This window comes from Notolepis coatsorum (assembly GCF_963971535.1).
Source record: "Notolepis coatsorum genome assembly, chromosome: 17".
Classification (NCBI taxonomy): domain Eukaryota; kingdom Metazoa; phylum Chordata; class Actinopteri; order Aulopiformes; family Paralepididae; genus Notolepis; species Notolepis coatsorum.
The window spans coordinates 34744410-34764473 of NC_140181.1; the positions used below are offsets into that span (position 1 = coordinate 34744410).

At 40.4% G+C, this 20064-nt stretch overlaps 1 protein-coding gene across 1 annotated transcript in view; it reads left to right on the plus strand.

The window, feature by feature from the left end:
• Positions 1 to 20064, plus strand: part of bcap31 (B cell receptor associated protein 31) — a 63285-nt gene that overhangs the window by 18371 nt on the left and 24850 nt on the right. Inside the window, exons 4-5 of the mRNA XM_084332729.1 lie at positions 1790 to 1934; positions 8047 to 8182. Of these exons, the coding sequence (XP_084188855.1) occupies positions 1790 to 1934; positions 8047 to 8182 (281 nt within the window). The remainder of the gene's footprint in view (positions 1 to 1789; positions 1935 to 8046; positions 8183 to 20064) is intronic.

The window sequence follows — 20064 nt, forward strand, 5'->3', positions numbered from 1 at the left end:
GTCCAGCCCAAAGTGCTTCGCGGCAGTAAAATGGACATACAAATGAGTTGACAGAACAAAAGCAATGCAGAGGCAGAGACTAAAAAATGGTAAAAGCAATGCAGGTAATAACAATGTCTGGTTCATTTATTAACGGAATATCATTACACCTGTGTACTAGAGTAGCCGATCTTCAATAAAATAAGAGGGAATTATGAGATTTAAATATCTGGGACTTCAACAGATTATCTTTAACTCATTGAGATACAACATGTAAATACATTTGTAAGAAACGATGAGAGTAGAATTAAAATCGTTAAGACAACAATCCATATAAAGCACAGGGAAATGAGTGCGGACATTCTTCCTGCATGGCAACACTGTTTTTAAACTCCTGGAGAGAAGGTAATATGTCTCGTTTAATGAGGTCTTGTGAAGCATTCCAGGCTCAGGGTGCCTGATGGAAGGTCTGTGTAAACCCTGACGTTAGGACAAGGAGACATTTTCTCTTTGTCAACACGGCCTACCAAAAGACCAAAGCCAACAATGCATTTCGTCTCCTTTTACAAGTCCAACGCCAGAGCATGGCTCATATCCAGAAGTCGTAGAACTCCATTGTTGTCCAAAAACGTTAAAACAAGTCACTGAGCCGTTCTGTTTAGTACTGAGCCGTTCTGCTTGGTACAAGTTGTCTAAACCACAAACTAAATGTGTGGTTTTTGGTAATCGAAAAGAAATGGAGGGGAATATTGAGTTAAAAATATTTGATGTAAAAAAACTAAAAATAGAAAGTTTCTGAGATAAAATGTTTAGGGGTACTGGGTAGTTATTGACCAGAAATTAACATGGTAACAACATGTTAACTATATTCAAGGGAAAATATCTGTCTGTAGCAATATTGTATAAATGTAAGGATATATTAAACTACAAAGCTTTGTACATCATTTACTGCTCACTTATACTTCCTTACATATCTTACTGTGTGGAAGTATGGGGTCAACTGGATTTACAAATACTGTAAATCCAATAGTCTTACTGCAAAAGCGGGCCATTCGGAACCTTTTTAAGGCTGGTTACTATGACTACACAAATCCATTGTTTATAAAGTCTCATGTTATGAAATGTAATGATTTGCTTTATTATAAAATTATGCAAATGTATGAGCTAAAGCAAAGTTACTCCTGGACGGGGTGCAAAGGTTTTTTTTCAATACATGAAAGAAAATATTATTTGAGATTTGTAAATGTACTGTTCAAAAAGCTAAGAAAGGGATTAAAAGGTGTATTTCTATTATTGGGGTTAACTTGTGGAACAATGCTGATACAGTTAAGAATGAGTAATTTGCTTTTGGTTTTTAAGTGTTTGTAAAGCTATTTTTGAAAACGACAAAGGTGAATAATACTGTTTTTTGCTATTTTCTTTTAGAATACTGTTTTGGAGTCTTAATTTTGTTAAGAATATAGAACGGGCATGTATAAGCATTATGCTTCAGTCTGTACCTTTTCAGTCACTGTAAAATCAAATATTGTCAAATGATTGTGCATATTGTATTGTGAGATGATGACTGAATAAACGATTACGATGTTAAAACAAGTCACAGAGCTGCTCTGTTTAGTCATCATTGAGCATCGTAGTTTTCCCCTAGAACTACTTTATCAAGTGATGGCGCTCATCTTGGAATTAGTTCTGGTTCATGCACACCGGAGGAGAGTGCCGTCACTTAAAGAGTTCTGGGAGAAAAACTTAATCTCTACTGTGTCTTCTCTTTGTATCTGTTTTTGTTTATACATGCATCTCTGTCTGTGTGTAGATGCATTCCGTGAGGTGCGCAAGTACAGCGTAACAGACAAGGTAGACGTGTCCAGCAACCCGGTGGCCATCGAACACATTCACATGAAGCTGTTCAGAGCTCAGAGGAACGAGTACATCGCTGGCTTCGCCCTGCTGCTGTGTCTGTAAGTCACACACACACTACATACTCTACACACACACACACACATTCCATATGTAAGTTAACGCACACATTCCATAATATGCAAGTCACACTACACACACATACACATTCCATATGCAAGTCACACTACACACACATACACATTCCATGAGTTGCTTATATATTGTCTTGGTCTTATATTCATGATCCAGAATAGGAAAATAAAGTCTTATATTCATGATCTAGAATCAGAAAATGGGCCATATATTCATTATCTAGAATCAAGCTCTTCCCTGGAACAGAGCAACTTGAAGAAAGAGCTGGTTTTCTCTGACTTGTTACATTTGGATTCAGCTGGATCTATATAGAGGAGACAGTTACTGAAGGAATGCAGAGCTGGACAGCTGGCTGGGAGGGAGGTGTGTGTGTGTGTTGGCCATGGAGGGTTTATACATGTTTGTGTGACCATGTAAGAGCGTGTTTTTGTATACGAAGACATTTTCCAACAAATGCCTGTCATTTACAAGTCCTCTGGCGATTGAACGTGATTGGGCCGACGTTGAAAGGTGAGTCCATCTCATCTGTGATTGGCTGAGCTTTTTTTAGGGGGCCAGACTCTGGAATGAAGATGTGATTGGCTGAGAATGCTCTAGCCTGGCATCTTTATCCATAAGTCAGCGTCTAGCCATGGGTATTTAGGTCTGTGATGTCATCAGGCTGCTAGGAGAGACTGCCCCTCCGCTATGAGGGTTGGGGAGCTGGTTGGTGGTTCCGTTTCATGTTGAGGTTATTGGATGAGAAGCGGCATCTATATGACAAGCAATGTCACTAACTCTCTTTCAGTAACTCATGGTGAGCCGCTCTAGTGGTGGCTCATAGGAAATGCACCGTGTTCTTGTTGTAGTACGTCTAGGAGGAGACACTAGTCTGGAGACTGTGGGCATTGGCCGACTATTTCAGGTGGAATTATCTTCCCCTTCCGCTATCTGCAACACTACTTATTTGTGAGCTTTCTGTATTTTTCACCCATCCCAATTTAGTCGTTATGCCAATTCCCTTCCTGGTCGTTGCGTGCATTGCCCCACTGTCGGCCTGGGCAGGGTGTATAACTATCACATCCCTCCTCCAATACATGTGGAGTCGCCAGCCGCTTCTTTTCACCTGACAGCGAGGAGTTTCACTGGGGCAACTTAACGCATGGGGAGGTTCACGCTATTTCCCCCAGATCCCCTCTCTGCTAAACGGGCAGGAGTCGCAGTTTACAACGACCAGGACTCATACCCCACCGGCTTCCCACTCGCTAACACTGCCATTGCGTTAGTAGGGACGACTAACCAAGCCGGAGGTACCGCTGACAGCTGGATTCGATCCCAGAGTCTCTGCGGTGGTAGGCGAGTGCTTAGTCCATGGCGCTACCTAGCCGCCCACTATTTTACACTATGGATGGGTTCAGCCACACCTCTCTGGGTGGCACAGTGCTAACATTGGATGAAGAGGGGGATGGCTACTGTACGTGAGACCAAGTAAGATGCTGCTCTTCAGAGTGACTTAGTTAGATTAAATTAAGATGTGCATGTTAATATTATGAAACAATATTTTATATATACAGAGAGACTGTCAAGGGAGGCAGATTGCAAGCGTCTCTGCACTCTGGTTAGATGCTAACCGCTGAGATGGAGAACAGCGAGAGGACTGAGATGTGAACATCTTGGTTGAGATGGAGAGAACAGTCAGGCTGAGATGGAGAACATGGGGAGAATGGAGAGAACGGTGAGGGAACAGCCAGCTGAGATGGAGATCGGAGGGAGAGAAAGAACGGAGCTAACATTATGAGAGTCTACGTTCTGACCCTGTATATAACATTACCTCATGTAGCCTACGTTCTGACCCTGTATATAACATTACCTCATGTAGCCTACGTTCTGACCCTGTATATAACATTACCTCATGTAGCCTACGTTCTGACCCTGTATATAACATTACCTCATGTAGTCTACGTTCTGACCCTGTATATAACATTACCTCATGTAGTCTATGTTCTGACCCTGTATATAACATTACCTCATGTAGTCTACGTTCTGACCCTGTATATAACATTACCTCATGTAGCCTACGTTCTGACCCTGTATATAACATTACCTCATGTAGTCTACGTTCTGACCCTGTATATAACATTACCTCATGTAGCCTACGTTCTGACCCTGTATATAACATTACCTCATGTAGCCTACGTTCTGACCCTGTATATAACATTACCTCATGTAGTCTACGTTCTGACCCTGTATATAACATTACCTCATGTAGTCTACGTTCTGACCCTGTATATAACATTACCTCATGTAGCCTATGTTCTGACCCTGTATATAACATTACCTCATGTAGTCTAAAATATATATAAAAAATCTAACCCTAACTAACCTTACACTGCACTTGTCCTAATAAACTAACCTACACTGTAGCACTCAACACTTTGATGAACATTGTTACTCAGCTGATAGAGTTGTACCCTTCCTGATGACTTGTCGTACAGAACTTTTAAGTCTCTTTGGATAAAAGCATCGGCTAAATGTATTGAGATTCCCACAAATAGCCGTGTCCAGTTAGCACACATGGATACGTGTAGCACTCCAGCAATTGAACAGCTAGCTTAATTTAACAGAAAAAAATCAAATAAACATAAGGCCAGCTTAGCCTGTCACGACTCACGATAGCACAGTGTCACTCCACTCACTTGTTGTCTATTCGTTCATATGTCCAGTTAGCTTGAATGTGCACGTGTAGCAATTGTCCAGCTAGCTTGGCTAAACAAACCAAGGTTAACCTGTTACGATAACTGTCATTCCACGTATTTGTGAGTACATGTCAGCTAGTCACACGAGCATGAGTCCAGTTTGTTAGAGTGGTAATCCAGGCAAATGTTAAATTAGTTTGAAGGACCTCGAGCAGCAGTCACTCTGTGCCATTTCCAGGGTCAATCCCCTCTTTTTTCACATACTCCTCCGCCCTTATTAGCGACCATACCTGCCTGTTCTTCTCCCTTCATTTCACTGAAAGTCTGGCTGGAAATGGCAAAGTTGGGCGGAGGTCCATCTTCCACAGAAGGGACATGACCTCTCGATATTTCCCTCTGAGCTAGAACATCGGGCGTGAAGTCCTCAAAGATGGCCACTTTACAGTCACCCAAGCGCAATTGCCCCCTCCTGGAGCGGGCCGCCCGCATGATCAGCTCTTTTGTGCGCAGACTGTGGAGCCTCGCAATGATTAGTCTAGGCGCCCGCCTCCCGTCGGACCTTGCCGGTACTGTAGGCCGTCTCTCACACTGGAGGGGTGGTAAGAACTTCGAGGCCCAAAATCTGCGAGGCCTCTGCCTATGATGTCAGTATAATGGAGGCAGACATCTTGTGAATTTGACCCTTGCTGACCTCTGATCCCGGCCCGGCCTGGCATCTAACCGGGCACTGACCTCCCTGCTGGTGCTGCCAAATACATCTTGTAGGCACTTCTGAAATGTCCGGGCTAACTATGGGTGGGCGCGTGTGTGTCTGCGCTTCATTCTATATTTGGCTGTGAATGGAAGTGTTGAATGCTGGCTTCCATAAAGGCATGACATGATATAGGCTAGAGCCTGTGTATTATATAACCAAGTTAGTATAAATCTACATTATCACTCATGCAGATTGTGTGCTTGTGTGGTATCTACAATAGCAGCTGCATTTAGCCATGCATGTTTGTGGCTGATTTCTCAAAGGCAAGGATACTAAATTGTATTCTCAGGAGGGCCAAATGTATTGTATGTCGGGGGGGCCAGAGCATGGTGACGCAGGGGTATGTATGTTAAGAGCCAGAGAATAGTGACACGGAGGTCTGTATACATGCTTGTTTATGTGCAGAAAAATTATTTTAGACTCAAATTGTGACTTATGTTGATTCTGTGGTTCAGACATGATAAATTATAAATATAATATAATTTATCACACTGTATATATAATATATCATTCACTGTAATAATTCACTAATATATAAATTATAATAAGTAATAATTCACTAACATACTATTAAAGTAATACATAGTGCTTTTCTAGATTTTGCATGAGAATACAACTACAGAGTTTTATAAGATTACCGGTATTATAAAATCATCATTCAAATTATAAAAGCTGCAATGTTATCGGACATGCAAATATTAAAACACGAATACTAAGAGAAACGATAGGATAAAATAAGGAAAGACTAGAATTACAAGGGACATAATACAAAATTTAAAAAACGATTACTAGGTATACTATTACTTATGTAATACTGTATTTTCTTCCGTTTCTGATTGTTCAATGTCCCCCAGTTAAAGGCGGGGGGATTCAACTTCAGACGGTTAATAACTTAGTTTAGAGAGCGAGCACAAGTACATGAAAATGACTGTACATGAGGTCAGCTGTCAGTCAATTAAATAGTTGGAATCGGGAGGCTTCTGTAAGACGAGTGACGAGTTAATATTAGCTAGATGCCATGTTGGAAGTAATATCAGCCAGTATTGGAAGCCAAACTGTGGCATGAAACTGCTGTCAGTTTCCTGGAAGTGCTGTCTTTGTCTAAATCAAAGGGTTAATATACCCATGCTGGAGCCTGATTTATTAAAGGCGACATATTCTATATATTTTCAAAAATGTTATGCAACTTCCTTGAATCTTTGCAATGGTTATCTTTTGGTTATCTTATTTCCCAGCAACTTTCTTCCATTTTACTGAACAGTTTTTGGTGGGTGTAGCAACGTGCCACATTTTGTACATTCCTTCCCTGCCTGGTTACCCCACACCCAAGAGTAAACAACTCTTACAAATGGCAGTACATTAGGTAAGCAGCGTTGGCTCCAAAAAGCACAGCTAACTGATTAATCAAAGCTAATTCATTGCTTGTGAAATCACAAAGGGCAAAAAAATTATTCTGAACCAATGGCATGAGAGTACCTAAATAACATTAGACTGCCAAATCCATAGAAAAACCAGCCATTTTCCATAATATGTCCCCTAGTTGTCATCTATACCGCCACGGTATTAGTGTAGTTGTAGCGTTGGTCAACAGTTAAAGTGAATTCTGTCGTTTCCTAGAAGTCCCATTAGGACCACTGACGTATATATATTTCTGTTGGGACTTCCAGTTAATATTAGCTGTGTTGTGGTATTTGCCACCACAGCCTAGTTAATGGTCTCCATGGTGCAACTCGATCGGTTGAATTGATGCCAATATGTATTCTAATATATATTCTAATAAGTGTAGTAGCAGCTTTTATGGACGGATCTCAGACCAGCAACCTTTTTTAACCTTTCGTAATAAAGTACTAGAACAAGATTTATCCTGCACCTGGTCTTCTGTAGTACTTTATCCCGCACCTGGTCTCCTGTAGGGCTGTCAAAATTGGCCAAAAATGACATTTGAATATTTTTTCAAAAAAAGAAAAAGGGATGATATTCGAATATCTATTGTTGTGCATATTTATAAAAATAATTTGTATTTTTTTGTGTTATTTCCATTGTCATTATTGTTGTTACTATGTCGTGTTTATTGTTATGACTGTATTGTGTTTTGTTTAATGAAGAGTACATTTTTACAATCTAATGTGTGTTTTAACAATTAGAATATTCGTTGACCCCTATGTCTCCTGTAGTACTTTAACTTGCACATACTCACAAACGGGGCTTATAGTATATTGTTGATCTTCTCTGCTCCTGAATTGCAATGGGCATTAGCAACATTTTAAATACTTAACCTGCACACACTTCCCCTGCTTAGTTTAGGCATTAGCTACATTTTAAATACTTAACCTGCACACACTTCCCCTGCTTAGTTTAGGCATTAGCTACATTTTAAATACTTAACCTGCACACACTTCCCCTGCTTAGTTTAAACAATATTGTAGTAACTAACATTTGCATGAGAAATATATTTTTGTGCATAGATCACTAGATTTATGAGCTTATAATATGCATTTCACATTTCCTAGTTGAAAGCTGATGACACTGGCGAAATGGATGTTAAATGTCGGTGGAAATGGGAGTTCCTCAAAAGGTCCCTCGTTCCCGTGTTGGAAAAGGGTCATATGTGTCTGTTTATGCATTATCGTCTGTCTGTCTTTCTGTCAGTTTGCTGCGTCGCCTGGCCACTCTCCTCTCCCAGCAGGCCACTCTGATGGCGTCCAACGAGGCCTTTAAGAAGCAGGCTGAGGGAGCCAGCGACGCTGCCAGGAAATACATGGAGGCAAATGAGGAACTGCAGCAGGTACACACTAGGGTTGCCACAGTGATGCACAATTTCCCATGACTAATAAACTCAGCAAAATTTCTGTAGAGCTTACTTTTGCCTTATGCAGCTACATTGATCCGCTCCGTCTAAATCTCTTTAATTCATTTTTAATGATTAGTATCCATTTGTTGGACAGACTGAGTTGACATTAGGTTCTAATTAAAAATCTAATTAACTGACAGTAATGCCTTCCGTCACTTTTCTATCTGTTCCTTTGCAGACGGACCTATGTAGCTGCAGCCTTATTTAGTGCATCGTGCAAGCATACTTCTGCTGCTCTAGACTGGTCCTCTGATCTCCTCCAGTCTTGGCTTTCGCTGGGTTTAATCCAAAATATTCTGCATCCTCCGCTATTGTTCTAATAACATGTCTTGTCGCCTCTAGAGCCTCCTTTCTCTCCTTCACGTGAAGTTAAAGCCAAGTGAAAATTAAACCTAAAAATAGCTGCTGTCCGCACGTTCAGTTTATAATGTTGTCTGGTGATTTACACGCTTGATAAACACGTTTAGCACCATTGGTTGTGCCACTGAAACGGTAAAGGAAAGGGGGATAATGGAGGTTTATGAAGTACTTGGAAAGAAGAAAGGGAGCAGAGAATGTGTTGTGTGTGTCAGTCGATGACCGAGCCGCAGTGTGGACACTGATATGTGAGAATTTACTAAATGGTTTTTATTTCTAATTAAAGGGGGGGGGGGGGGGGGGGCATACACCGGTGGGCAAGTAATGTACCTGGTGGATGACTTAACACTGGTATCGAACTACTGTGGCAAGCCTACTACTACACACAAATATATATATATACACTAATGCACAAAGGTTATATCCACTCAAAATGCAATGTGATGACAAAATGTGATCGACAGTCATTGTTTATTGATTAACAGTTTTGTGATTCCAGAAACAAAGACTGACATGTGTCTGAGGCTCTCGAATATAGTGAACAGAGGCTCCATATAGTCTACAGCGCTGTGGTATGAGGTGCAGATGCATGTCTACAGGGCTGTGGGGACTGGGGTAGGAGGCACAGGTAGACATTTGACTTGTAGTTCAGTGTCAGTTATTTGAAATAGCCATGCTGTACCTCTGGCAGCCACAGGAGGGCATTGCTCCCTTGTTTTCCTCCTCCAGTATGGCCACCCACACACGCGCACAGTCCGCACACACATTATGACCTGGAGACACGGAGGCTGTTTCCAGGTTTTTTTTCTGTGGTGGATGTGCTTAATTTCCATGTGCTGTTTAGAATATGTTTACTATTTATTATATTAGAGATTAGATTAAAATGTATTGTCATTATGTAACGGTTGTGACATCGTCGCCTTAAACTTCAATGCCCCGAGGGAGTTTTGAACCCGGGTCTCCCATGCCGCGGGCAACGGCACAGAACTCACTTCTTTGTAACGTGTCTGTCTTTTGAGGATGAAAGTGAGTTTTTTTTTATTCAACAAATATGACCATGTTCACGTCATACTGAGGCCTTAGTTTTGGTTTTAAATTGCATATCATTTATTTATTGTCACGCAGAGCAGAAGAATTTTGCCAAAACAAACCAATAGTATCCAGCTGCAGAACGGCAGACCAGCCACACTCTCAGACCCAAACGCATTTCCTTTGATTTAATTATACATTATATCAAAGCAGGGTAGCCGGACCAGCACTCACAGGTTCAATGTTTTTTATTGGCAGCCTGAATCAAAAGCAGACATGTTTCGGACAATGTCCTTCATCAGTGGTATGGCTAGCACTGGAAATGCATTCAAGGTGATGGTTAAATACACCTGGCAGGTAAATGACACGGCAGGAAATGACATCACAACGCAGGTGTGCCTATGCAATATGACTAAATGAATGACCTATCAAATAGAGTCCAATCATAATTTATACATATGTATAGATATATCTATCATCAATACATATTTATAAACAATACAAAACAAAATTACCAGAAACTTGATAACATATAGCATGCCCTTTAATTTATAGGGCTAATTGAGCCACTTTACTTAATTGAATTAATTAATTTCAAATTATCCATTGGGCATCTTTGTGAATCATGCCTCTAGTTTGGCAACAAACAACATCTTTAATCAGACCAGAAACCAGCAGCTTGTGTCTGTCTCCACCTCGCGCTGGCCTGAGTACTAACTCTAGTCCCATATATTTGAGGTCGTTGACGGTATGCTTACACTTGACATCTAAATTCCTCACAGCACATTTGTGTTCACTTATTCTTGATTTAAAGGCTCTCGTTGTTTTGCCCACATAGGAAAAATTACAAGGACATTTTAGCAAATGCACCAGATTGGACGAATTACACGTAATCCGTCCTTTGACTGGGATATTTTTCCCCGTTTTTGGATGTGCGAAAAATTTATCTTTAATCATACCCTGGCACTGAACACAGGATTGGCAGGGAAAATTTCCATCTGGGATGTTGGACATAAAATGAGAAGGTTTCTTTAAGGGCAAATCAGTTTTGACTAGGAGATTAGATAAATTCGCTTGTCTCTTGTAAAAATAGTTAGGCGAATGCTGAAACGCTGTCCCTATGAGAGGGTCGGACTGCAGAATATGCCATGTTTATTGACAATACTCCGTGTGTGAGTGCTGGTCCGGCTACCCTGCTTTGATATACTGAACTTTATGGGATTACAGCACCCAGTGTGAGAACTTGTGAGCGCGGTCTAACTTTACTATATTTAATTATACATCAAATGATTTATGTCAAGGATTGCAATGCCTCGCGTGAATGAAGTTAACTTTTCACCTGGATAACGTCAACATTCAGGGTGAATGTAATGTGAGAAATTGGGATAAAAAATAAATATATATATAATTTATTTTTATTTGTTTGTGATCAGATCGGGAAATATCGGTATCTGTAGATACTAAAAATCACATGATCGGGAGCAAAAAAAAAATTATCGGGACATCCCTAACGGTAACCTGTTGCGTGTGACGTTACCAAGAGAAGCCCCGCTTTCAGTGCTTTGTGGGCAGCGCTACTGCACGCTCACAGACACGCACAACTGATGAGGAAGTGGACAGATCCAACCAGCATTGCTGGCTCCTCACAATGCAAACGCGAAAATGTAGATTAACTGCAGAGAGAATTTCCAATTTATCATCCCGGTCGAGACTAATTGGAAGCGGAGTGCAACGCGTGCAAAGCTTGACCATATGTTTTATGTGTCTAATAAAGGTGCTGGCGATCTCAAAGCTCACATGGACACAGCAAAACATTACAAACAAGCAGTGCGAGGCGAGAGTTTGATGGCAAAGTTGACTGAATTGATTGAAGAATGCAGCTATACAGAGGGAGAAAGAAAATAATTAAACTATTTTGATGCCTCAAAATGATGTTTTGGTTTGATAAGATGCTTATTAAATGGATTATGTGTGTAATTTAGTTTAGTACACTAATTGCAACATCTGAAACTGCATAGTGCACTTTTTAATTAGTATCTTTGAGGTTACTGTTTTATAATTTACATTACATTGAAAAGATAAAGATATATTTTTTAAAGCTGGATTTTCTAATACAGAAGAGGTATTATTTAGAACATTACATCATATTTTTCTTATTTATTTTGTCCAGTAAGACTTGAAAATATATATTTGTCTTAGGTTGATTTAGTTATTTTCTTGAGATTTGTCAGATTACTTTAGGCATAATACAGCATGTTGAGTAACTTTGGTTATAGAGAGATATTATTTTGTTATATAAAATAATATAAACTAATTTTATATCTATACAGAGGAGGTATAATTTAAATATATTATAATGATAAGGCATCTTTGAGTAAACTTTGATTAAGTATCTTGAGGCTGAAGGCAGAGTGTCCTCTTTAAAAAAAATCACTAGTCACCCTTGAAGTCTCATTATAATTCACTTAATAAAATAATGACTAGTCAGCCTCCTAAAAAGATAAAATTGACACGACTGACGCCACCAACCCAGCCAAAGTAAGGACTATGCTCTGTATCGTCAATCAATGGTCAAATAAATATTTGATTAAGGAATATAATATGCCTTTTTGTATTATTTCTCTGTATCAGCAAAATGTATATATTATGTTAGACATTAAGGGAAATTAAGATTCTCAGATTTTTTTACGAACCGCCGCTTATCAACTAACCGGTTAATCGGCAATTGCCATATGTTGCTCGGTAGTTGCTGATGTCTGCTCAGGAGGTTTCTGTTTTCTCAGACCAAAAATTAATTAGAGGGAACATTGGAGGGAGTTTCGAACCCGGGTTTCGACTCTCACGCTGCGGGCAACAATGCAGACCGCTATACCATGAGAAGTGAACTCACTTCTTTGTAATGTGTCTTTTGAGGATGAGAGTGAGTTTAACCCATAGTACCGCTACTCACCCCAGTCACTTCACACCATAAGGGCAAATGTTACAGCATGCGTCTCCAATGTTAAGTTACGGTATGTGGCCTGGGGCACGGCTAGCATATGTGTGCATCTTGCCTACAAGGTCAGCCACGTACGCCTGGATAAGGTCAAGGAGTGAACACATAGCTGCGCTTGCAGCGTACTCTCAACGTCCTGGGTTCGAATCCGGCCCAGGACTTGTGTTGCATCTTCTCCCCATCTCTTCACCCAACTTTCCTCTCCGACTGTCCTATCCACAATAAAGTGCCGAAATGCCAAAAACATATCTCAAAAAAGAAAATGGGAAAAAAAAGTGAACACATGGCTCTCGTACCCGCCCTGCTGGAATAAACGGTTAGCTCTCAGTCTGATGGTAATCTAGCCACCCACCTACAGCCACAACACCCTGGTCCAGATCTCATCACAAGAGTAAAAAAAAAACTTGTTTGTCTCCTGTGGAGACTGCTTGCTCGACCCCGTTTTATTAGGAAAAGGGATGTCCTTAGGCTAAGAGTAGTTGGTCAAGAGTAGTTATGCAGTAGGCTAGGGACAATGGTAGATATGCAGAAGGCTATGGGGATCCTTAACACTTTCCGTGCCGGCCGTGCCAGTCCTATATACCCCGTTGAGTGCCAACGCTCTATTGAACGCATAAACTATATCTTAAATTATGGCTGTCTAATACGACCGTCGCTTATCAATGACTTGTTTGCAGTCAACATTGTCGAAACGGATTGTTTTTTAATCTGTTAATTTCCGTTTTATACCATTTTGAAAAACCCTCGTTTTTTGAAACTTTCAGAAAAAAAAAGATTTTGCAGGAATCGCGCTTTACTGTAATACACAAAACATGTTGTAATTTTTCTGCCTATTTATGAATCGTTTTCAAATAAACGCTAGATTATCGATAGTATATGTGTACTTATGCACGCTATAGAAGCGTGCTGAAAATAAATGTATCTTATTTCCTGATCAGCTACACACACTCACAGCACATATGGGACACGTTGATATATAGGTGAAAACGGCTCTGATTATCCCAATACTGGTAAAATAGATTCCTTACCTCAGATCAGATGTTCTCCAAAAAGATTATTCCAATTCCTGATCGCGATCGCGTTTATTGATCCAACGCTGGGTGGTCGAAAGACACGCTGTTCTGATGGTGGGCGATGACTGGGATCGTCTCCGGTTACTTGCCTGACAAGTAAAATGTGGATTCCGGACAATTCCCCCTGCAAAGTGTGGGATTTATCAATATGAACGTGTGCTTGAGATTGTCCGTACATCTACGCACAGTTCCGATCGTGCGTACATGGCACCAATCGGTAGAATAGGAAAACTGCAACAGACGGAATAAGCTTTCATGCATTAGAGCAGGGGTCTCAAACTCGTGGGCCAATTGCGGCCCGCTGGATGATATTTTGCGGCCCCCTACTTGAAATATTTTTTTAATTTATGTTGTGGGACTTGTACAGCACTTTGTTCAACCTTGTCAGTGCTGTAAAGTTTAAATCTTAGACAAACAACACTTTGCTTTCATCAAATATTGTAAGCCGTCATTTGAAGCTTTATAAAAGGAGCACAATGAACACAATTCTGTCTGTGCCGAGTCTTGCCTCATCTCAAACGGCATTGCTTGTTGTAGTTAACAAAGAGGCAGAGTTTATTTTGCAAAAATAAAAATCATATATATAATATTTGATGCGGCCCAGACTCCACCTCCAGCGGCCCCCAGGTAAATTGAGTTTGAGACCCCTGCATTAGAGTTTCAAAACCGACATGTTCGGTATGACTCATGTCTATTTTACAATTAACTGAGTGTAATTATTGTCAAACCCTATAAATAGCATTTGGAGTAGGTCTTTCCAAATTAATGCACCATGGTTTATCTTATCGGAAGACTTGTCACAAGGTGTGCTCCGCAGGGAGCGTGTTTTCAGAGATCAGATGGGGCAGTCTATTCTGCCCAGATCTCTTCTCCATGCAATGGAACACCCTCCCCTAAGACATTAGAGACTGTCCCCCTCAGTTTTCTAATCCTGCTTACAAACCAGTCTTCTCCACTGCCTTCTCTTAGCCCCGCCATCCATCCTTGTGTTTGTTACGCTCGTCTGTTGTTTTTCTCACTACCTCTGCCCCTTAGTGTAAAGCCACTTTGATGGAATTCTTTATTTTTTTATAATATTTTCATAGATGTAATATGAAAGTACCCCTTTCTTCACATTTTAAAAGGAAATGCTCTTTCTCATTGGATTGAGATGAAAGTGACTTTAACCCATCCAGCCTGGCTACTGATATTGATGTGTAATGTCTGATTTATTTATTATGGGCTAGTGCAGGGGTAGGCAATTAAGTTTGGCCTCGGACCAAATTTTGTCCAAGCCATTGTATGGTGGGCCAGAACCAAAAACGATGGCTAATTTATTGATAGTGAAAATGTTTTAACTCTGACGGACCACCTTATAACTAAGACATTTGTGGCGGAGGCAGAGAATGGATAAAAATAAACGAGCTGCATAGGTGGCATAATAAAACCAGAGACGAGCGCCTCTCTATCTGTCTATCCTACATTATGTGCAACCAATGCGTCTATCTGACGGCCCGTTCTGTGGAGCGCACTGGACTTGAGACATTTATTTTTATTTTCAATTGGCTATAGTGACAGACATAGATATATGATAAATGGATAGATACAGCGGCTTAGATGCAGTCCAGAGAAAACAACCAATCTAGATATTTCAAGATTCTATGCTTTACATCCGCGCAATCTCGGGAGAGATGCACAACATTTTGAGATGACAATCGATACAATAAAGCGACTGCGATTCTTTATCACAAACGGATCCAACTATATTTAATGTTTTACAAAACATGTCTAGTGTTGTGCCCGGCTTTAGAGGGTTAAAAACCAAATTGTATTTAGTTAATGAATGTCTTGTTGTAATTCCTTATACCTAATGTAGTGCATCTTCTTGAAGCGGATTCAGCTTTTTTGCTCAGATTTGACGTCAGTTTAATTGCATTGTTACTGTTCACATGTGTGGTGCCGTCAGTCATATACAAGTAAAGATAAAGTTTGAATGACTTACTGAACTGGTGTTTTAATTTCACACCACACTGCTCGTTTGTTATTTCAGCACCGTCACTGTCCACCGACTTTTTTTATGTTGCGCAAGCGCTACATTGCACCTCGCTGCCTACCTGTTATTCACTCTCAACATGGATAAAACAAAGTATAATAAGCATTCTTTAGGTGGTGGTGGTTTCTGTTTGGACATTATAGCTTAATGTATAGCCCTAGCCTAGTCGTCTGATTTAAAAAAAAAAAATTATTTTTTTATAATCAAAATAATCGGACTGGCCAGGTATTATTGCTGGCGGGCCAATTTCCTATTGCCGACCACTGGGCTAGTGTAATGTCATGTATTGATTATGGGCTAGTGTAATATCTGATATATTGATTATGGTCTAGTCAGTGTGTCCATTGTGGCCCTGTACAGATATTTATTGTATCTTAACCTCTGACTCCCGGCCTCACTACAGCAATGACCTAATAGAGGGACAATTGAACCTACATTTAAAACATGCTACCCTGGCTGCCTGTACTGTATGATGTGCACATTATAAAACATGGTTTTATGCTGTAGTTTGTCAAAGTCTAGCTGGTTTCTATGGAATAGGTTGGTGCAATGTTTAAGGAACACCTACGGCTACAGGTGACTTCCTTTTGTGTTGTGTGTGTGTGTGTTAATGTCCTCTTAACCCAGGGCTTTACGCTAACCTTTTTCCCAAGGAGCACATGTGCTCCTGAATGAAAAAATTTAGGAGCACACAAAGAAATTTAGGAGCGCAGTGAAAAAAGTACCAGAGTTTATTAACAAACTTTTATTACATGCATATTATACTGTGTGTGCATACTAAGGGACAAACATCTGTGCAATAGCGCCACCAAAATCACACATTGGTCCATGCCTACTAGACAAAGGATATAGGTTGTCCAGCTGATTTTGTATGTTGTAGTGTTGTCACGATACCAACATTTTGACTTCGATACAGATAGGAAAGGTAATTGAATATATTATTAGATGACAGACATGGAAAGTTCTTTATACAATTCATTATAATTTAAATTAATATTTTGACACTGTTGAAATGTAAATAATTAAATGATTGTTACAGCTGCTGAGCTATATATACTATAGCTAATGTCCATCAATATATTTTTGAATGAAATAGGATGAGGAATCAGGAGAGGGGATGCAAAGCTTGCAGAGTTTTCGAGAGACAGACGGAGAGTTTTACCGCGACGAGGTGCGTTTAGACCATTGCTCGCGGACTTTTCCTTACACATAGAAACTGCGGCGGGAGAGGTTTTTACCGCCAAGAGGTGCGTTTAGACCATTGCTCGCAGAGTTTTCCTTACACATAACAGCGTAACTCGTGAGAAGTTGTCACAGAGCTGTCAAACGCAGGGCTGAATAGTTAGATGTCATACCTGTAGCTTCTAAAATTGAAGGTCCGCACTGCTCGGTGTATATTATGTAATGACAATTCCGCTTTGACACGCCCACTACCCAAAACCATTACTCGCACACCGTGCTCCTAAATGATTTGTCCGGTTCGCACAAATCTATTTTTTAAGGGGCAAATGCGAGTGAAATGCTCGCACTGTAGAGCCCTGTCTTAACCTCTTAAGCCCTAGCCCTATTTTCATACCTAAGTAAATGGAAGATTGCTCCACTTCTACAAGGACCATTTGCATATTCTTGGTATCTAGGAACATCTATGGATCTCAGGGAATGTATTCCCAGTGTCAGAAATAGGCTTGAGTAAATTGTGATGAAACAAAGGAGAATATAAATTATGATTTATTTGACTGTGAATAACACCATGCTACAAATGACCAGACATGAAAACCTGCCACTGAGCTCGTTGAGCACCTTCTTGAGATCACTTGTACAAAAAATCTAAGCAAATGAATAAAGGGAAATTAATAAACGGAAGGTTTTGTAGATACAGTACTGAATTCTGCCATCCGGACACATGCAATTTGAAATATTATTATAGAATATCAGGCCTATAAATTACCTTTATTATAGCAGTCACAAATCTATGGATCGGGCCAAATCTTCTCTTTCCAATGGCAGAGTTCAATTAGGATTTACCATCACCAGGCGTGCAGCAAGAACCGTGAATGAAATCTACTGTTCTACAGTTTTTATTATGGAAACTGCTCTGCCATTTTGAATTGGATTGCAACAGAGATTTTTGCTAAATGTTCACAGAAAGGTAGATAAACTAACTGCGTTCTAATTTATGCCAATAACGTTCAGTGTTGTGGTAGATAATCCCGAAAAGTAATTTGATTGATGGCAGCTGGCTTGGGCTGGGTAGTGTCATTTTTCAAAATTTCAACGCTCATTGAAAGCCCCTTCTGTCCTTCATCATAATGACTACAAACAAAATGGCGGCTCGCATTTATTTAGATATTTGCTCGTTTATCAATGCATTTCCTAAACTGATATTTCACTAATAACACTTTAACCTACCGGTATGTATTGGTAAACAAACGTATTGTTGAAAATATACACTATGACTGCTGTTTTGACAGGATTAGGGTCTTTACTATTAAAAAAAAAAAAAAAACATTAATCCATACAGTCTGGAGAGATGGATTTATGGCTTGGGTCCGGTACCGGACCCGTCAGGCTTGAGGTTACAGGAACACTCATTATGTGCAACATTATGTGATATGCGCTTACCGGCTTCTCCAGAGTCAGACAAAAAGATGGATACCTATTTCCTCTTTGTGCGTTCAGTAGAAAGCTATCTGGCTGCTAGCTAGCCTAGCCACTCCCAGAGTTTTAAGCTAGGCTAGTGTCGGCCATGTTTGAGCCAGTCATGGCGGTGTATCTACTCTGGTGTGTCTGCCATCATAGGATGGAACAATACAGTTGATGATTGCCATCTGACATTGTTCAGATGCTGCTGCTGCTATGACTCAGGGGGTCATAATGACCTAGATTGGCTAGATCAGCTCTCCAGGGGATAACCACACCCTGCTTAGATATAATGGACTCACTTCCACACGCACACGGTCCTTGTGTCTGTCTCTGTGAATCGGTGTCTCAGCTGTTCCTCCATCCAGCCTCATGTAAGATGAGCCGTCGGCTGTCCTTGAAATGCCTGAAAACCCCTTCATACTTAATCTATATGACCCCTACAGTCTGTAGAGTCCAGGGTTTGTCCAGGCCAGTAGGGCCTAAAAGAAGAGAAATTGTTTCCGGTTGCCGACCGACTCTGCCGATTTACGTGCGACCCAATTTATTTGATGTTTAAAAATATATATATATATATACATTTTTACAATAAAGTTTCATAGAAATCTTAGTCGAACCTTTAATATTATGGATATTAAACATGCTGGCAGAGTACATGCATCCATGTTGTTGTGAACATTTTAATTAAATAAAGAAATTCCCTATCCATAGTCGCTGTGGGAAAGAATAAAATAAAATAAATTCCCTACCTACCCATGGCCTTAACTGACATTATGCCTAGGTAGAGTCCAGGGTTTCCCCAGGCCAGTAGGTAGGGTCCAGGGTTTGTCCCAGGTCAGTAGGTATAGTCCAGGGTTTGTCCCAGGTCAGTGGGTAGAGTCCTAGATTCAGCTCTCCAGGGGATAACGACACCCTGCTTAGACAACATGCAGACGGACTGTCCTGGTGTCTCAGCTGTTCCTCCATCCAGCCTCATGTAACATGAGCCATCAGCTGCCCTGGATATGCCTGGAAACCCCCTTTATACTTCATCTATACGACCCCTTCTGCTTTTCTAGTCTGTAGAATCCAGGGTTTGTCCAGGTCCCAGGTCAGTGGGTAGAGTCCAGGGTTCTCCCAGGTCAGTAGGTTGAGTCTAGATATTCTACTGTACAAGTGTCTGATAGATATAATCTACTGTACATATGTATGACAGGTATATATTTTACTGTTAATGTGTCGGATAGAAAGATATATTCTACTGTATGAGGCTGGAGATTAGTTCACCTCTACTACCTGTGTGATGGTAGTGGGCACTGTGGCTTACCTTAAGCCCCCCAGTCTAGCCATATGGACAGGTGCTTATTGCTAAGCTGAACTATATCTACTGTCCGTCTATTTAAGTCTCTAGCCTTGTGTTCTATTAGATTAGATTCAATGTATTGTCACTTCACAAGTACACATACAGAGTACAACTAAATGTAGTTGGCATCCAACAAGAGTGCAGAGGAGCAGTAAAGTGCATTGTAGTATTCAGTATAACAAGTATAGATGGAGTATATATGCTAAGCTAGTCAAGTCAAGTCAAGAGTTATTTGTCACGGCATACAAGTATACAATGAAATGCAGGTGGTCTTGCCCTCAACGATGTGCAATTCAGTAGTACAACATATAATAGAATCCAATAAAACAACATTGTGCAATAAACAGG